The 19,659-nt window shown below is 34.6% G+C and overlaps 1 protein-coding gene across 1 annotated transcript in view; it reads right to left on the bottom strand.

Moving 5' to 3' along the window:
• Positions 1-19,659, bottom strand: part of LOC145995074 (uncharacterized) — a 263,680-nt gene continuing 244,021 nt past the window's right edge. The window contains exons 9-12 of the mRNA XM_083131606.1: positions 13,262-13,330; positions 10,325-10,453; positions 4,243-8,534; positions 1-253 (exon numbers count right to left, since the gene is read on the bottom strand). Coding sequence (XP_082987732.1) covers positions 4,354-8,534; positions 10,325-10,453; positions 13,262-13,330 — 4,379 coding nt within the window. The 3' untranslated portion in view covers positions 1-253; positions 4,243-4,353. The remainder of the gene's footprint in view (positions 254-4,242; positions 8,535-10,324; positions 10,454-13,261; positions 13,331-19,659) is intronic.

The following is a 19,659-nucleotide window of genomic DNA, read 5'->3' as shown; positions in this document are numbered from 1 at the left end:
AAAAGAGAAAAGTTCAGTTAAAAACTTGTTGCATATCTTCCTCCCCCGTCATTGTGGAGGGTACTGTATCAAAAGATATTACACAGAAAGTGAACATATTAATAAAATGCAAAGTACCATGCACACAACACAAGAAAATTTTGAAACATTACACAATCTTCAGAATTTGTGGCAAAACATGTCACACATATTTGCTATTCTGCTGGTACTTCATAAGCAGAATTGTGAATTCACATGTCAGACTGCCCTGGGCCTAGAAAGAAGGAAGAAGCAATTAGTAAATGCAACAGATTAAAATGTTACACATTACTATATTTTAAATAGGTAGTACTATTTATTATATTGAAATCACTCAAGAGGCTGCAACGAATTGTATAATTTTTTTCCCAGTCCTCTGTTGTAAAATGTAAAAATAACAGTTATTTTTACAATCAAAAACTTTATAGCCATTAACAAAGAATGATTTAGTGCTCCTGCAAATCACATTGAATTCTTATATCAGAATAAAAGCAAGATATATATATATACATATATCTTAATTCACGGAATATGTTTACCTAACATTCTCCTCTATTTGAAGATCACACCATTCATCGAAGGTGTACATATTTTGTTTTAAAAGTTGAAGAGTGAAATTTTATACATTGTTGTATTACAATGATGAGGAAAGGGGGGGATGAGGGTGAATAGTTTCTCCACAATTATTTCCATAAAGTGTAAAGAGCTCATTCAATGGAATCAATTTTTACAATATACCATTTTTTAAAAAAAGCTCTTTTGCTTCAGATTGAGGTACAATTTGTAAGCGAATATGTTATGGAAACACAATATTTCAGTTACATAGACCATACATAAGCAATATCTCTCATTTATGGCAACCGACCCATATGATCCTATTATGTAATTACTGTTATACCTATGGTCAATGCCAGTCATGGAATTTTTCTCCAAATAACAACAAAAGATCTAGTTTCGGGTAGCAACAAAGTATAAGTAATTTCCAAATCATATGTTGTTCACTGAATTATTTGTACGTAAGTAGAAATGAGAAATTGGTACCAATATTAAAACCATGAATATGATGGATCCTTAATACCACTAACACCATTGCTGAGATAACTTACTTCAAGAAAAACATATATATGTATTATATTGAATGATATATTTCCAAATTCCCAAAGACTATAAACACAATTCAATCTGTAACTGATTGATATAATTTGTCTATAAGCATGTCCAAATGACACTCTCATATAAAATAAATTCTTGAGAGCACAATGTGACCACTCTAATAAATGTAACGCATTAAGACAATTTATTATTAAAAATTCTTGAAAGATATTTTGTAATGGATATCATATTATATTATAAAGAATTACTCATTATATTTGATTATATAGATTGTAGAAATCAACATCAGTTTTGTGAAAGCAATATATATTTGTAATTTGCAACACTTTATATTCAAAAATTAATGCATATTCTTCTTTCAGCATACTTATAAGAATATGAGAAAAAGTTGTGGAATGTCATTCATTGAAAAACAACTTTAAATTGACAGTAACTGTTATAATATACATGAGAAATTAATACTTGATAATTGAGTGCATTCAAGACTTCGTGCTACACTTCCAAAAAAATCACTCTAAACACTGTTAGGTGAATATTGATTCTTATGAAACTTATTATTTGAGCAAACCATGCACCTCCTACTAGAAACATGCGTAAATAATATTAAATTTATTACTAAGGTTAAAATGCAAACGCACCACCACACAGTTTTTGGTTTACATGATAATTTTGTCGTGTGCTACAAAAGCTAAATCTTAAATATGAAATCACACGATTAAGTAGAAATCAGAAATAGAAAAGCCATAACAATATTTCATTGCCCATGCAAAACATGATCAACACGCTAATACTGATGCTTTGTAACAAAAGAAATAAAGTAAAAACTTTCTGTACCCAAACACTCATGCTCGTGTGAGTCACCAAAGAAAGGCTTACGTATAACCTCAACACAGGGAGTGTTACATATTTTCGCTTTAAATTTAGGCAATTATGCAGCTCATAATACGCAAAACTTAGAGCAAAAGAAATGCAAACATCAAGATAATCACAATGTTAAAAAATGCCAAAAAAAAAAGTATGCCAGATAACTTACTTACTCACAACCAGAGATTAATTTATCTTAGCATGGTTTTTGACAATACATTTTGTTGCTGCAAAACTAACATGGGATTTTAATCAAATTCTTTTTGCAACATTAATGCAGAACATTTGTTGAAACATGAACTTGTACAATTTGCAGTATATAACATTTTTATTTTGAGATTTAAACCCACACAAAGTGAGGAATAAATAAATTGTCATCTTCGTTTTTCATATATTTTTTTTTCAATTTGTAACAAGGAAGTATATTATGTATGAAATACCTAAATAATCATAACCAATTAAACATAAATTATATTTTTTTGTTACCAGTATTCATCAATTTTATTGTTTTCTAGCATAATCAATGAAGCCAAAATATCCCTTAGTGATTCTGATACCACAAATGTTTATTTGCAGCAGTTATCATTCTTTTCTATTTGTACATTGGGAGCAAATTCTTCACATATATGTTAGTTTTATTATAGATAAAATATATGTTTCCCCATTCTCATTTCGTTATTACATTTTGGAATGATTTACCTTTATTAACCACTAACATTCACATTTTATAAAATTCATGAAATAAGTTATTCGTCCAAGGAAAACATGTCCTACTTTAGATAAAAATATATTGAACAAATGGTTGTAGAATTGTCCACCACCTGATGCAATAACTGAATACTGGACAGCTGTTTTTCTATCCTTAAGAAGATATTAGGATAAATATAGTTGTGACTATAGCAAACATTATGACAAGTTAACTATTGAAAAAATATCCTCAACAAATAACATATTTGATTGGGAGACTGATGAAAACTTCCTTGTCACAAGTGAAAAATAAGTTTTGCATGAATCAAAATTTCTAAATACAAGATTCCAAAATGATTCCTCCTTACGTGAAAATAAAAATTGCAATCACATGAAGCAAAAAAATATCCAAAACTGCAAACAAAAAATATATTCTGACCTAAAAGTGGAAATATATAAACTTTTACACTCATAATACTACACTAAGGATTTTTCTCCATATTAACATAGTCAGTTCAATTAAAATTTTGTCCCAAAAAATGTATATATAAAAATAGGACTTGACAAATATTTACTTATGCCTTAAAAGTTATATCAAAAGAAAAATAATTCACCATCCACAGCAAACGTACAATTCATGTCGAGAAATCAATGCTTCATATGCACGCATACCTTCAAAGAAATTGTTTCTAATATTTGTTATTCATAGTTGAAGAATTTTCATAATATCTGTAAAACGAAGAATACCTTATTTCTGCTCATTACTTTCTAATTAATGCACCATTCACAATACCTTCATTTTTTCAGCCTTTCTTTGATGATCTGCTTGTAAGTTAGTATTTGAAGATGTTAAAAATTTGTAGTAAGACAACAGTTAGAAAGAATTCTCAAATCTCTTTGAAGCAAACTGCACCCTTTGCAGTCTGTGAAATGTCAGTTCATTCAACAGAAAAAAATATAGTAATACAATCATACATGGTATGAAAATTCAGCACAAACTACTTATTTCTAAAGCTGTTAATGTATTATAACTTGGGCAAGGCAAACATTGATAAACAATCAAAATGCAATAACATTCATGTTGTTTTTCTTTTTTTTCCTCACATCTTATAAGTATTTTTTTTTCCTTAAAAAACTGCTGCAAACTGCACAGCTGCTGTAATGCTTAGTAGCTCAATGTGCTACAATATATTTTTAAAGAATTTCTTAACAAAAAATTGCCAATTCTATTCCCATTTTTTAAAGTATTTCAATTAATGTTGTGGCTACAAACACACACAGCAGTATCGACAGTTTAAAAATTTAAATATTTTGGCTTGCCAATTATGTTGAACTCATTCTCAAATTACATCATACTTCTGATTTTCTTTTCTTAATGAGGTGGAGTTTACTCCAGAGAGACGATATATTTTGCAAATAGTATTTTGTTATTTTTCTCAACAAAAAAATCTATGTACGTGTATATATAAATATATATCTACAATAAAAAACAAAAAAACAAGGTAAGAATATTAAGTGAACTCCACAAACTAGCTAAAACCTGAAGTGGGAACAAAATACCTTCTGGGATTGACCCAGGTAGCTGCTAGTGACATCTTAGAAAGATTTAAAAAACTGACAGTTCACCCCCTTTCTCTCTCTCGCTCTCATTCATACAAAAAAATTCTCCCTTCAGGTAGCTCGAGCAGGATCCTGTGGAACTGGTGTGCCAAGAACAGAGGATCTTGTGGAAGAGTCAGGAACCTTATCATTATCATGTAAGCTAGTGCCACCAATGGCTTCGTTGCTTGATGAGCTAGAACTTTTTGTGATATATTTGGCAGTATGGCTGGAGGGACTAATTCTGGGACATTTTGGCCATAATCCTTCCATTACACCCGACGAAAATCCATTTGACTGCGTATGTTCTTGCAAAAGTCGGAAAGCTCTCGAAGGCAGGATGTTGTAGTCAAAAGCTGGATCGTAGTACCCACCCCAAGAATCATAATATTGCGAGTAATCGTATGCATAATAATTGGAATAATCTAGACAAGCCTGGGCAGACATAGGATTTGTCATGGCAGTGTTATTGTTGGCTGAGCTGGCTGCTTGAGAAAACATGGCAGTGTTGTTTAAGTCTCTGTTGGCTACAGGACTATCACAGTCTATTTGCTTTCTGCAGATCCCTGCATTGGTAGTGTGGCTTGGAGCATGGTGCTTGGAATGCAGAGGTGAATGAGACTGATAATAGCTGTCATCTGATGCTGAACTTCCTGTATCGTACGGATCCATATCTTCTTGGAGGATTCTGAGGGCAGCTGCATGCAATTTCGCCATTGGTATCTTCTTGTACCTCTTTCCTCTTCTTCTCTGGAGTTCTTGAATGAGATCAGTTATAAGTTTGTCGGTGACAGTGGGAGACGAAGGAGAAGTTATCCCAGAAGAAGACAGGCTATCTCCATCACTATGATTGAGCAATGGTAGACTGAGACACTCCCTTCTCGAACTCAAGTCACCTTGAGTTGGGAGTTTCTCTACAACTTCAGGGACCTTTTTGAAATGGTCTTTTGGTAATTTATCTTCAACAACAACATCATCATCATCATCATTTTCATCATCACTTTTACCACATGCATCCTGTAATAACTTAAAAAGTCGGGAATGTGTGGAAGCTCTCTGGAATTGAGCCATTTTTAATTCGTTTGTACATTCAGACTCAGTATCCGTTTCTGATATCTGGCGACTCATGTCGGTAACTCCGGAATCATCTTCGCTTGCAATGCTGTCCAATGAATACTTCTGCGATAATCCAGACGATTTGGAATTACTCTTCTTTTGTTTGAATGAAGAATTTCTTTCAAGTCTAATCTTCTTGCTTGCTCCATTTTGCTGGTGCTGTAATCCATCTGATGAAGCTTTCTGTGAAGCCTTCCTTTCTTTGTCACCCTTTGCATTTTCATCCTTTTCACTTTTTGATTCCTTGGCATTTGAATCATCTTGCTCAAGAGATTTCTTTTGGTTTGTAGATGCAACATTATCTTCCCTTGGATTGTTCAGTTTTTGTTCAATCGCATTGATAGTGTCACTAACAGCTGCCAAGTGATCTTCAATTTGTTCCTCATTAGCATCTGCTTTCTCACTCTCAGATTCTTCACTACTGTCCTCATCTTCACTATTCTCATCCTTTCCTCTTGATCCAGTCTCCGATTGTATATTCTGTGCGCCAGACTTACTGGACCCATTACTACTACTTCCAGTGCTCTCTTCTTCAACACTAACTTCACTTTTATCACTTGAGCTGGAATCTTTTCTATTGCATACCCTTCTGCTGTCTACCTCACAGGTTTCTTTCAGTGTGGTTGAATTTTCTGAAGGTAATTTCAATTCATTTTTATCCTCTTCCTTTTCTTCCTCCTCCTCTTCTTCTTCTTCCTCCTCCTCTTCCTCTTCATCCTCTTCTTCCTCCTCTTCTTCTTCTTCATCAGAAGATTTCTCACTTGGTTTTCCTGTACTACACTCAGACTTTATTTTTTCAATATTCTTTGGGGGATCATTCTTTTCTTCAGAACTGTCGCTCTCCTCACCACTAGATTCAAGTTCATTTGCATCTGCATTGTGTTTTTCGTTAGCTGCATCTTGAATTACATTGGTATCATCTTCATCTTTTTCAGGTTCACTACTGCTATGATTGTCTCCCGATTTTCTTCCTGTTGTTAGCCTCACAGTTTGGATACTTGTGCTGCTAGAATCATCTTCCCAATGGCTTAAAGCATAATCACTTTCCTCATTCTTTCCTCTTCTATCTTCATTATCATCACTTTCATCATCACATTTGTTTCTCTTGTCATCACCATTTCCAGAGTCCTGTTTACCTTTTCCACATTCAGGTACACATTCGTCATCTGAATTATCTGCAGTCTCAGCTTTCAATGGAGTCTTCGCAGGTGTTGTTGGGCTTGATGGTTTTCTCTTCAAAGGTAGAGACAAGCAAACAGACACCTCTGTATCAGATTCTGCAGTTTCATATGTATCATTATCATCTGTGACAGGCGTGTGATGCACTGGAGTAGAATTTACAGACCTATCACTTTCACTTGTGGACTTGATGTTAGCATGTGCTGGATTCGAGTCCTTGCAGCTGGTAGAACTTGCTGTCTTCGAAGACATATAAGATTCTCTCCTCCATTTTTCAACTTTCGAACTAGAACTGGTAGCTGATTCTTGCATGGGAGTTGCAGAAGCAAATGAAATAGTTACTGATACATTGGCATCATCCTCTTCTCCTTCCTGCCTGTTTTCACTGTCATCTTTATCTTCTTTCTTGTCAACAACTTCAACGATTTTATCATCCTTCTTCTCACAAGAACTGTTTGTAGGGCCATCAGATGAAGAATTTGTAGGTGATCGCTCAGAATTTTCATATGTTTTCTTGATTTGACTGTCTCCAACAATTACGGTTGTAACTTCTTCATCATTCTCGGACCGACTGAACTTCAACTTCAAAGGAAGGCGAACTGTAACCGATGACTGTGCATCAAAGTCTCCACCTTCACTTTCTTCGTCACTCTGACCACTGGCTAGAGTTGAACTGTCCTCACTGGTCATTTCAGATTGCTTGTCAGTATTTGGATATGACGTGCCATCCGAATCATACACTAAACTCTCACGTTTCTTTTTCTTTGAAATGCTGTCTGCATCACTATCTTGTCTTTTGACAGCACCTCGCCTTGCACTTTCCGCATCACTACTGTAAGAATGTTCACTTTCCTCATAGATAACACTCAACTGATGTGGAACGTAAGACTGTCTATCTGCACTAACCTTTTGCTGCACATCGTCATCCGGTTCTTCCACGATGTATCCATTTTCTTCCTCATCATCTTCATCGTCATCTTCTCTCTCATCCATTTCGTCTTCATTAGTTTCAGATCCATGAGAATGTATGTCACTTTCAGAGTGTGAATGGAAATCTGAACTCTCAGAACTTTCGTCTGTTGTTGTACGAAGATGAACATGAAATTCTTCATCATTGTAAAGATTGATGTCTGACACTGACGGGACTGTCTTCAAACCAGAGGAAATTCTTGAACCACTGCTGCTACACTCTCCATCCTTTCTTGGCAGTTCATTACAGTCATCCTGGTCAGTTTCAACTTCTGAATTTGAAGTAGAATCTGCATGTACTTCAGCTTTTGACAACTCGCCATTTACTACTGGTAAACTTTTCTGTTTATCACTTTCAGGTACTTGTCTTGAACTTGGGCCTGTTCCTGTGTTTCCACCATCATCTGACGATGCTTTACCCACTTGCGAAGTTACTGAAGAACTAGATGAAGAGTTTTGGTGCTCAAATCCTGCATTCATCCTCCTTGAAGCAGACGCCTGTGCTATGTCTGCTTCATAGCTTGCTCTTCTCGAATACATATTATTATAATATGCCATTTCATCTGTGGATGAATAACCAGAATAGTCGTCAGCATCACTATAATAATGATTCATGAATTTGTACATTTTAGGAGGAATGCCCATGTGATGATGATATCCAGGATATGGTGGCATTGGTGGTGGCGGGTATCCGTAAGCACCATAATCTCGCATGTAAGCGTACATGTATGCGTCCCAATTAGGATCACCTTCAGGATAATACCACCATGGGTTCGGATAATCTGCAACCATTCTTTCATCTGGAGCACCATTATGATAAGGGGGATAGTAGGAAGGTTGTTCATGGGGTGAAAGATGTTGGTTGGCAGACTGGTCAATGATTCCCCACGTTCCAGTGTTTGGATCATATACCATTTGGGGATCTGAATAGAGAGAATCTATCTGTTGACTGTTATTCATCTTGTCAGGAGTATCACCTCCATCTGATTCTACAAGAAACAAAATCGTGCAAAAGGAGGCACCAATATAACTCTGTGTACATCTAAATTAGCTTATAATAAAGAAAAATTAACGCTTTTAATAATCATCAGGACTAAAGTATAATCAAATATGAAAGGAAATAAATATACATTGACTTTATATAAAGCATTTCCAGTGAACATGATAATACAATTATATAGAACAGTAACAATAATTTTACTAAGGTTTCTTAAGGTAACCCAAAGATAAAACTCTGCATAGGATATGAAATAATATAAAAAGTTATATACAAATTAATTATAAATTTACACATGTGTGAATTATCTACTTATTCATATAGTTGTACTTAGGACCAGAAATAAAAAATTCATGCGAATAATGATACGTTGTCAACTGTATTCTTTAATTATACTGGTAGAATGCAACGACTACAATAATTAAAGAAGGAAATATCAGAAATGTTCCAAAAGAAGAAGTTAGCTTATATCATCATGGTTCATGTATTTTGTTGGATCACATTTATGCATGAAAGTAACAACTGGTAAAGTTCTCTTATGTTTACAAAGATTAAACAGTTGAGTAGAGTAAAGAAAAAAAATATGGATAGAATTTACAATAGCTGGTTCTCAAAAGCAATTATATTTTCATCACATAATTTTAATTAGAATCAATATTCTCATAATACAGCAAAATAATTTATCTGATTTTCATCTTAGAATGTGCACTTTATACACACAAAGGCTAATAGGGATTTATCAATATGTGATGATGTAAAACCATATTTAAATTTGTTTCTATTAGCATGTTGTCGCTATTCCATTATAGTTGCATTTTGGGTGTATGTGTTGTATGTCACAAGTTTCAATACAAATATGTACGAGATCCAGTAAAACAAAGCAAGTCTGTGACAGACTCACAACTACATTTCTGTTAATATGAATGTGTTGAAAATAATAAGAGTATATACTCTTATCGGTATCGGCCGATACAAGCATATTGGTGTATCGGTAAAATTACCGATCCAATATATCAATAAATATCTGACAATTTAGTGCAAAATTCTGCCATTTTGTTGTAATTTTTTCAAGTTAATCTCCATGCCCTACTTTACAAAAAAGTAAATGTCTAAATGTGCAATCGCTTTTGCACTGCAGTCATCTTGAAACACACATTTATTAAGGATGTCAATGAACCTTCCAGGTTCTTCAAGGACCATTTCTAATTTTATATCAGATTGGTAGGATATCGGTTATCGGTAAATTTTATATCAGTATCAGTCAAAATTTCAAATCGGCTTAATTGACAGAATTTTGGAATTGGGAGTGTGAGTAAAACTAAAGAGTGTCGGAAAATACTTTCCAGGCATAATTCAAGTCCAATTCCAGTGACAACAGTAGTTTATCCAGATGATTCCATAGCAGCAAAATGACACAAGAAATTCAAATTATTTTCCTCTTTAGTGAGTGAAACAGAAAATTAAATTTCCAGAAAGTCAGATAAAGAGGAGTATTCCAAAATATTTTTCAAATGGATGAAATTTGTGGGCGGGGAGGAGTAGAATCCATAAACCTTAAAATCTTCATAGGTCTTCCTTACTAATCAGATTGCCGAGAAAGCAACCAGTTTTAGAGATTGAAACTTAGCATTTATCTATCACATCAGGTACATTTTTATCTCACATTTTTTTCTAGTAAAATGTACAAGAAAATGTTTCAAGTATCATTAACAGGCTGCTCAAAGCAATAGATGAAAATATATTAAGATTGCGCACTGATAGGATCATCATAATAAGTCTTACCACAATTCTCAGGTGCGGTCATGGCCTGGAGCATTCTGAATGAGCGAGATGGTATTGCTCCTCCAGTGTACTTCTTTGGTTCAGGCACTTGTTGTTCTGAAGGATGAACGTATGGTTGGGCTTGATTTTCTGCAGGGAAAGAATTAACAATAAATATACCAAAATACAGTCATAATGAAAAAGAACTCGTGTGTATAGTGCATGAATAAAAATGTAAATAAAGTGGACTCTTTTCAAGGGGACACAAACAATGTTTGAATTATCCTAAATTCGAATTGACCAAAACATCATGTCATTAAAGATGGTTTCAATGGAAATAAACTTCTGTTCGAATTACTAAGTAATTTGAATTATTTAAGTTTGAATTAAAGATGTAATACAAATAGGGCAAATTAATTGGCTCTCTATTGTTATGGGCCAATATTCTTGTAGCACACAAAAGTCCTGGAGAACTATTGGAATTTTATTAATATCTTCAAATTATTATTATTATCATTTACTTAAATGCAACCTTATGTTAACATTTACATTTATATTTTTTCTTTTAACATTTTTTTAAAATAATATTCTTGTTCTTTCACATTTATATTATCCTATGACTAATATTACTGAAATGAGAATATTCGTAATTATAGGTAATGTGATTTTTTTTCTTTATTTCTCTTTAGTGTAATCAAGCTTTCCATCTGTACTCATATATTATCATATTATATTATATATACTTATATTTTCTTATGTAGCTCATGACAAGGGTTAGGTGGCAGAGCAGCCTACGGCTGAACCTCACCCGCTAAATAAAGGAATTATTTTTATTATTTATTGAATGTCTCCTGAATGCTCATGTTGAAGCCCTGGATATTCAAAAGACATCCATATCATATATACTAGACACATTCGACATCCCTTGGATATCCAGGAAGACTGTTATGGATATTCTGTCTATCATTTTTAGTTTGATTCATATGTGTCATGAATAAGAAAATGATATGTATTCTAGGCTACTAGTGGACTTAATTTGGACATTTCTTAGACATCATTTGGACATTGTCAGGATATGTTTACACAAATTTTAGACAATAAAAGAACATCCCTGGACTAAATTTAGGAATATCAAGGATCCATTCACACATATGTTTATGAAATTTTGGCCGATACCGATAAAGTAGTGATGTAAAACTACTGATACTTACCGTGTCAGAATAACAGATATTCTATTGATCGAATATAAAATTCAAAATGGTCCTTGAAGAACCTGAATGGTTCATTGACCTCCATAATAAATGTGCATTTCCAAGCGACTGGAGTGCAAAAGAAGTTGCATATTTAAACATTTACTTTTTCAAAAAGTAAGGCATGGAGATTATCCATAAAAATTATAACAAAATGGCAGAATTTTGCACTAAATATGAGATTATAACACCATTAAGCCTTGTTTCCATGATTATGAAAACTAAATATGCTCATAGAGTGGGATGAGGCTAAGCAGATAGGAAGGGAGAAGAGAATGCTAGTGAGAAAATGGAAGGAAGCCAAGGAAATAGAGAAGAAAGGTGAAGAAGACACAATGAACTGGAATGGGGGATTGAAGTTAAACAAAGAATGGAAGAAGATGTTAGAAAGAGTGGAAAGGAAAAGAGAGAAAGAGGAGAGGAGAAGGAAGAAAAATGAAGGGAAAAGAGCGTGAGATTAAAAGTCCAACCACATTCTATATGGAAGTAATTGTGTTTAGCCTTTTAGGTGAAAGTAAATTTGGAAAGTGAAAGTCACCAGCTAGAAAGTTCCAAACAACTTTCTAAATAGTCTGGAGGGAGTAATGTTTGTGTATATATAATGCCCCGTTTTTGTATCTTGTTACTTTTGTACTTGATACAGAGTCTGAAGAAGACCTTGCTAGAAGGTTGAAACGTTACGTTTAGTTTATGTTTTTAATAAAATAAATTACTGCCTTGGTCAGCATATTTAGTTTTTCATAAATATGAGATATTTATAGATATATTGGATCAGTAAAATAACTGGTAATTTTACCAATAACCTGATGCACTGATATGCCTACATCGGCTGATACCAATAAGAGTATAGAGTACAGATTAATTTGTCCCTATAACCTATATATCTGAAAAATATTTTAGATTCACACAAATCACAGACAGAAGGACACACATTTAACATAGAAAAGTTAACAATGTCGTACATCCCCACTGGAGTCATGCATGCATACAATGAAATCTAAGTGAAAGTTGACATTCTTCTTTTCCTCTGTGTGTGTGTGTGTGTGTGTGTGTGTGTCAGTGAATTTGCAATTGAGGGCATTGGAGTGCTTACACATGTAAAAAATGTAATAATCTGCTTATCAAGGATATTACTGCAGAATCTTGAGATTACCAAAAAAATCCAAAAATAGAGATTTTCACATCTCTGCAAGAGAAGTTTGTTAATCTGCCAATGAATATGGATGGATCAGTGAACATCTTTAATTATTATTGTGCAAATCTAGTAAGAATTCAATCCCATAGGATTAATAGGATATGCAAAATGTATAAATTAAAATCCAATATCTTCTACGTACTTATTTCTCTCTCACACACACACCTACACATGAGGGGGAAGGGGGAGATGATGGAGGGAGAGAGAGAGGGGGGAGAGAGAGAGAGAGAGAGAGAGAGGAAAGGGAATCCTATAAGGTTGCCTAAGATTTCAACAAGCACATATATACATAGGTGAATGTACATGTTGTACATGTGTGTGGGATGTGTGTGCATGGAAAGGGGGGGGGGGGGTTTGCATGCATAAGCATGTCTGCATTTGTTTTTCCCTCAACCTCTGTCTGGTATAAAGACAGTAACCTTTATCACAATCATATCAATTAATGAACTCATATTGCATATATGAAAGGCTGGTATGACAGGGAGAAGAAACATTCATGGAGGCGACACTTACCAGAAGCAATTCCTGGTGACTGATTTGCTGGGCGTTGCTGTGGACCACGGGAGGGAGGGCCCCTGGGAACTGAAATTGACATGGAAAAGAAAAATGTTAGGCATGTACAATTTTATTAAATTATTGGTTGCATGCAATCTATATATTACAGCATATATACTGTACTTATGTTAGAAAAATCTGTCAAATGCAAAGTATCCACAAATAGTCTATTTTATTTATATAAATTAATAATTAATGGGTATAAATTTGATGTGACTGTTGTAAAAATATTGGTATTGCAAAAGGAGCAAGCAAGAATATGTTTACAAATCTACATGTTTACAAACCAACAAAATTCTAATGTAATAATTTCTGGGGCAGGGCATCATATGCTCTTTTTCTATACTTGCTCATTCGGCACTCTCTTGCATTAGCAACTAGGGCAACTGTGGCACTTGACTCCCCTTGCTTTGTGAGCAGGGAACAGGGGGGGGGTGTAATATGTGCATGGAAGATATATATATACATGTGTGTGTGTTACACAGCATGTCCTCCTAATAATTCAAAGAGAATTCTGCTTGTGCTTCTGTAGTTATGGCTCTGTGTGAAACAAACCATACTCTTGGAGCACATGGAACAATTACAGTTTTAAAAATAAGTTATAACAGCTTAAAACTTAACAAACAAGCATAAAATACTTATGATTAGAGCCCGGATTTATATGCGAAATGCATGTTTCATGTAACATGCAAAAACTTATGGAAAATATTTTCTTCTTTCCGACGAACTTGTAAAGAGTCTTTTGAGACACATTTGATAGTGCATATAAGTGCATATTTTGAGTGAATTTTGTTGTGCATGCATATTTCGTAAACTTTGCAGGATAAGGCATATTTCGAATTTTATTGCTACATACTAGCATATTTCATAGTCTATCAGGAGAAATTAGCATTGATTTTGTCGCCCACAATCGTTGGTAAATTCACTTTCGACTGCACGGCGATAACCGAATGGTGAACATACCATTTTAATATACAATATACACTATAATTTTTAAAGTTTTTTTTTCAGGATTTTATGTACCGCTTTTTAAACAACAGCGATCTAGCGCCTTCTGATGCTTTTACAACTGTCAACTAGCGCGAAGCCTTTCTCGCGACTTGGCAACTATGTGGAAAGGATTTCTGCTGTCAGTATGAAAGGAGTTCAAGAACGTTGTGTTCTGTTAAACATTCCACCTGAAAAATCAAGTAAGGCTGTATTGTTGCGTAAATACATACAAGAATTTGGAAGTAGTGTATTTACAGAAGATGGGTCAGTTTTGTGCTATGTGGTGTGCGAAAAAAAAATTTCAGCAGAGAAGAAATTTCAAGTTACTCAACATGTAAATACAGCAAGACACAGGGAAGCCCTTCAGAGAAGATCGCGCAGTAAACAACAACTGCTTACTATCGCGTCCACTAATTCAACATCTGAATGCACAGTAAGCAATACATTCTACATACATACATACATTTGTGTCCTGCCTTTGTGAGTGCTAATATTCCTTTGTGGAAACTGAGCAATGCCCATCTACGAGGTTTCCTTGAAAAGTACACGGGACAGAGGGTGCCAGATGAATCAACGCTACGTAAAAACTATGTGCCTGTTTGTTTTAATGAGGTCATCGGAGAAATTCGGGAAGCGTTGAAGCACGAGAAAATATGGGTGTGTATCGATGAGACTATTGACGCGGCGGGACGTTGTGTTTGCAATGCTGTTGTTGGTGCAATGAAGGCGAGTGGTAAACCCTACTTACTGAATGTCGAGGTGTTTGAGAAAGTGAATCATTTCACAATTGTCAACTTCTTTAACGATTCGTTAACTTTGTTGTGGCCAGATCACATCCAGTATGACAATGTGTTACTGTTTGTTACTGACGCGGCCCCGTACATTGTCAAAGCAGCAGCTGGTTTGAAAGTATTGTATCCTAAATTAGTCCATCTGACTTGTTTTGCACACTGTCCTCATCGCGTAGCAGAAATAATCAGATACCAATACCCGGAAGTAGACGCACTTGTATCAAATGTAAATAAAGTATTTGTGAAAGCTCCTTCGCACGTACGTCTCTCTCGCGAAGTGGCGAAAAATGTTCCGTTACCTACGCAACCGGTATTAACATGATGGGGCTCGTGGCTAGAAGCTGTGTCGCATTATGCAGAAAATTTCAATGAAGTGATGGCAGTCATAGACTCACTAAAACCAGAAGATGCAGTCGCTCTTTGTGTGTCACAGAAATGTTTCTCTAGAAGTGGCATTGAGAACGAAATTAAGTACATACTCAACCACTTCTCGAGTATACCTGCAATTATTACACAGTTAGAGTCCCATAATAATCCTTTGCAGCATTCACTGTCCTTGTTGGGCGAAGTATCGCAAACTTTGTCCAGTGAAACTCACGGTGTTGCCAAAATAGCGTCAGAAAATCTTCCCCAATTATTATTAACAGACAAAAATCCCGGGTACAGAACAATCTGTGACATTCCAAATGTAATGAATGATGAAAATGTGGACTTGGAAGAGGACCTAACACAGGAGGAAGTTTGTTGTTTCTCACATGCACCAGTGACTTCTGCTGATGTAGAAAGGAACTTCTCGATCTACAAAACGTTTCTCACTGATAAACGCAGAGGGTTTACAGAAGAAAACCTAAGGAAGACGTTCATAGTTCATTGCAACAGAGGTCATTACGGTAAAATGTTTGGAAAAAAAATAATTGTATATTGTTCATGCATATCTTAGTGCATATTTTTCATATTTTTTTAAGGTAAGATGTTTAAAAAACAAAATTAATTGTATATTGTTCATGCATATCTTAGTGCATATTTTTGATATTTTTTGTGCATATTTGCATGCATATTTTGCTGTTTGTTTGTGCATGGAAATCCGGGCTCTACTTATGATCAATATCAAACTTCATAAAGATGTAAACAAATTTCATATTCTTAAATTAAATGTAATTATTATTTTACTGTTACTCAAACAGATATTTATAGGCTGCTATTCTAGCACTATAATGCATTTTATGTTCTACAAAGAAAAAAAGCAGAAGCATACAATTATTGCTTTACATGCATTAAGAGAACCATACTACAAAACACCATAAGTTCATCCTGAAAACAGTTTTAATGTGTGCTGTAACCAAAATGGAAATTGCATGGAATATGCGTATACAGTATATCATGCTTATTTGACTATATTACTATTAAAGAATACAGACTATAGCCAATTTTATAACACAGAATTAGGAACACAAGTGTGACGAAATATAATAGAAATATGCAAAACAACTTATTACCACTTTGGGTGTCAAAACTGGATTGTTTTACTTTCTCTTGGAAGACAAGGCTTAGTATTAAGATGCTATATTGAGAGGCAAAAAGTGAAAAAGTGGGGAGGCAACTACACCCACTAGGCCCCAATCACTGGTACTGCTTATCATATGCACTAAGAGCCAGAGATAATGCCACTGGAGCAACATTCCCCCTTTAGACAACCTAGACAAAATAATTTTACAAATAAATAATTACTAATGGAGAATATCTATATATAGGGTGTTCCGTATAGGACGCCAAATTAGAAAATTAAATAAAAATAGGGAAAATACCATGAAAATAGTTATATTTCACATTTATGTAAGCAGTAACATCTCCCATTTACGTAGGCATATGTCCACCCCTACTGAATCTGCATGCATTTATACGCTGCACAAAATTATTGATAACCCTCTCGCAGATGTCTCTCCAGATGCCTCCAATCAACCGTATGATTTCCACCTTCAGTTCCAAAAGGGTTCGTGGTTTGTTAGCATACACCTGTGATTTCACAAACCCCCATAACTCGCAGGGTGTAAGATCACACTCAACCTGCCAAAATCCACACCACACAGTCGTTCTCAGCGGATGCATGGATTTCACGCTCCTGGATTATTCGAGGATTTTCGGAAGGAAACCACAACAAATGAGTCAAAACAATTGAGGCTACATTAATCGGCATGACAACAGATGCCAACATTGGTAAGAACAGGTATGCCAACCTCGAAACAAAACAATAGCACTCGATTCAAATTCAGCATCCTATACGGAACACCCTTTACTATGTGCCATCAATTATTCTAAAGAAAATTGTAACTGTTCAAGTGATCTATAATGTGATCACATAAGTATTACTTTTGAATGAATAAATATGATTATGAATGTACCACTTAACAGCCTATTTAGAACAATTACAAGCCATTAATTAAATTCTCAAACTTAATACAAATTAATAAAAGTGTAGTGCCTTTTACATGTACACCGTGTCCCAAAAGTCCGGTAACACTTTTATTAATTCATTATACAAAAACTACAAGTGATATAGCTTTCGTGTATATGTCATATGAAAGAGTATCTCAAATGGTTTTTTTAATGTATGAGTTCACAATGCCTCGATATGGGAACCATGTGTAATACAACATATGTCTACACGGTAATCAAATTCTTGCCAGAGATATGCTCCAAAGAGTATGGCAAGAATTTGATTACCGTGTAGACATATGTTGTATTACACATGGTTCCCATATCGAGGCATTGTGAACTCATACATTAAAAAAACCATTTGAGATACTCTTTCATATGACATATACACGAAAGCTATATCACTTGTAGTTTTTGTATAATGAATTAATAAAAGTGTTACCGGACTTTTGGGACACGGTGTATAGTCAGTGCACGAGAGAATGCTTGATATAATGTATCTTTGTGGCAAGACTATAAAAATAAAAGTATAAGAACACTATCAGAAAAAAATGCATGTATGTCAAAAAGGCAGAGTTTGAGGTTCATTTTATGCTCTGACAGGTTAACGAGCATGGCAAGTGGGATCTGAACAACTGTGCAGTGTATCTGCTGGGAATTGACCTTTGGGTCCCTTGATTACAAGGCAACAGCATTCACCACTTCTTCAATGCATGCGCATTGCAAGGATAAATAACCTTACGATGTGGCATATACAGAAGATGTACTATGCAGAAATTTCAATGAGAAATGCATGTGATTCGACCAGACTTGAGCCCAGGTCACTGGCCTACATGCCATTGCTATACCAACTGAGCTACCAAGCCAGCCCTGGCTTTATCTGATTATTCGCTGTCGCAAAGACAATTCCAGTATGTAAAACAATGACAGCGAAAAATAAGGTGAAGCCAGGGCTGGCTTGGGGACTCAGTTGGTATGGCAATGACACAATATGCCAGGAACATGGGCTCAAGTTCTGGTCGAACTTGCATGCTACAGAGAAATTTTTACAAAATATGAATAAGTAGAGGCATGTATATTTAGTTTTTGACGAACACACGAAATGTGAAATATCACATTGTAATGCTAATTTTTCATGAAAGGTGTGAGGTGCATTTTACTACCCTGTTTTGTCACAAAATAATGCGAAATGAACTGCAAAATGCGTAATTGACTCTAAACATGAAATTTGTCGTTTATATACAAACGTGACACTTTCTGAAGTCAGAAAAATCCTGCGAGTTATGCAATTCACGGAAAATTAATTAATTTTGCTGCAAACATTTAAGAAGCAAAAATGGACCCCTTTATACAGAAATGAACTTAATATTCTGGTAATGATTTAATGTGCTATTAGAAGGGATATGTTTATTTTGTGTAATAGTGCAGTTTTTAAATCAAATTTCAGATTATATTCACATTTTTAAAACCAAAATGTCATTTTATATGCAGTTTTTCACTGCTATAACAGCGAAATTTCACTTTATTTACCGCTTTTGAACCCAAAATTGACTGTTTTTGTACCGAAATTTTGCTGTTTTATTTACCAAAAATATGTGCCTTTATGAATAAGTATTGTAGCAGTACATGAAAGGTAGAAAAATAACCACCGAGATTATTGTAACCAAGAAAATATGCTCCAGTTTCTGTAATGCAGATCAAAGTGATTTTTTTTTAATAAGACAAACTAACATGTTTATGATAATAATTATTGTCATTTTTTACTATATTTGATGTCCAAGTCTAACTTTCATATTATTAGGCATTGTATGTTTCGAGACCTGACACAAAAGAAATGTTTATTGTAATACTTATTTTTATTATTGCAAATAATGTGTGTTTGTTTCTTAAGTCCACTTTATGCTCGGAACAGCTAATTGGAACTGAAATTCAACAAAGTGGAACTCGAACACTGTGCAATGTTTCTCTTACCTGAACCTGGGACCCCTTGATTACAAAGGGCCATAAAAGAGGCCCTTAAGGTCCCAATTGTGATTATGTTTCTAGTGTCCAGCATGACATTTTCTGAACATTTTAGTGTGTTAAGTTTTTACAAATTGGTTGCAATGCTTAGCATAAATATTGAGTTAGAGATTTAGTTTG

This window comes from Lepisma saccharinum, chromosome 11, assembly GCF_977018435.1.
Source record: "Lepisma saccharinum chromosome 11, izLepSacc3.1, whole genome shotgun sequence".
In the NCBI taxonomy this organism is placed as follows: Eukaryota; Metazoa; Arthropoda; class Insecta; order Zygentoma; family Lepismatidae; genus Lepisma; species Lepisma saccharinum.
This window is presented reverse-complemented; position numbering and strand designations above follow the sequence as displayed.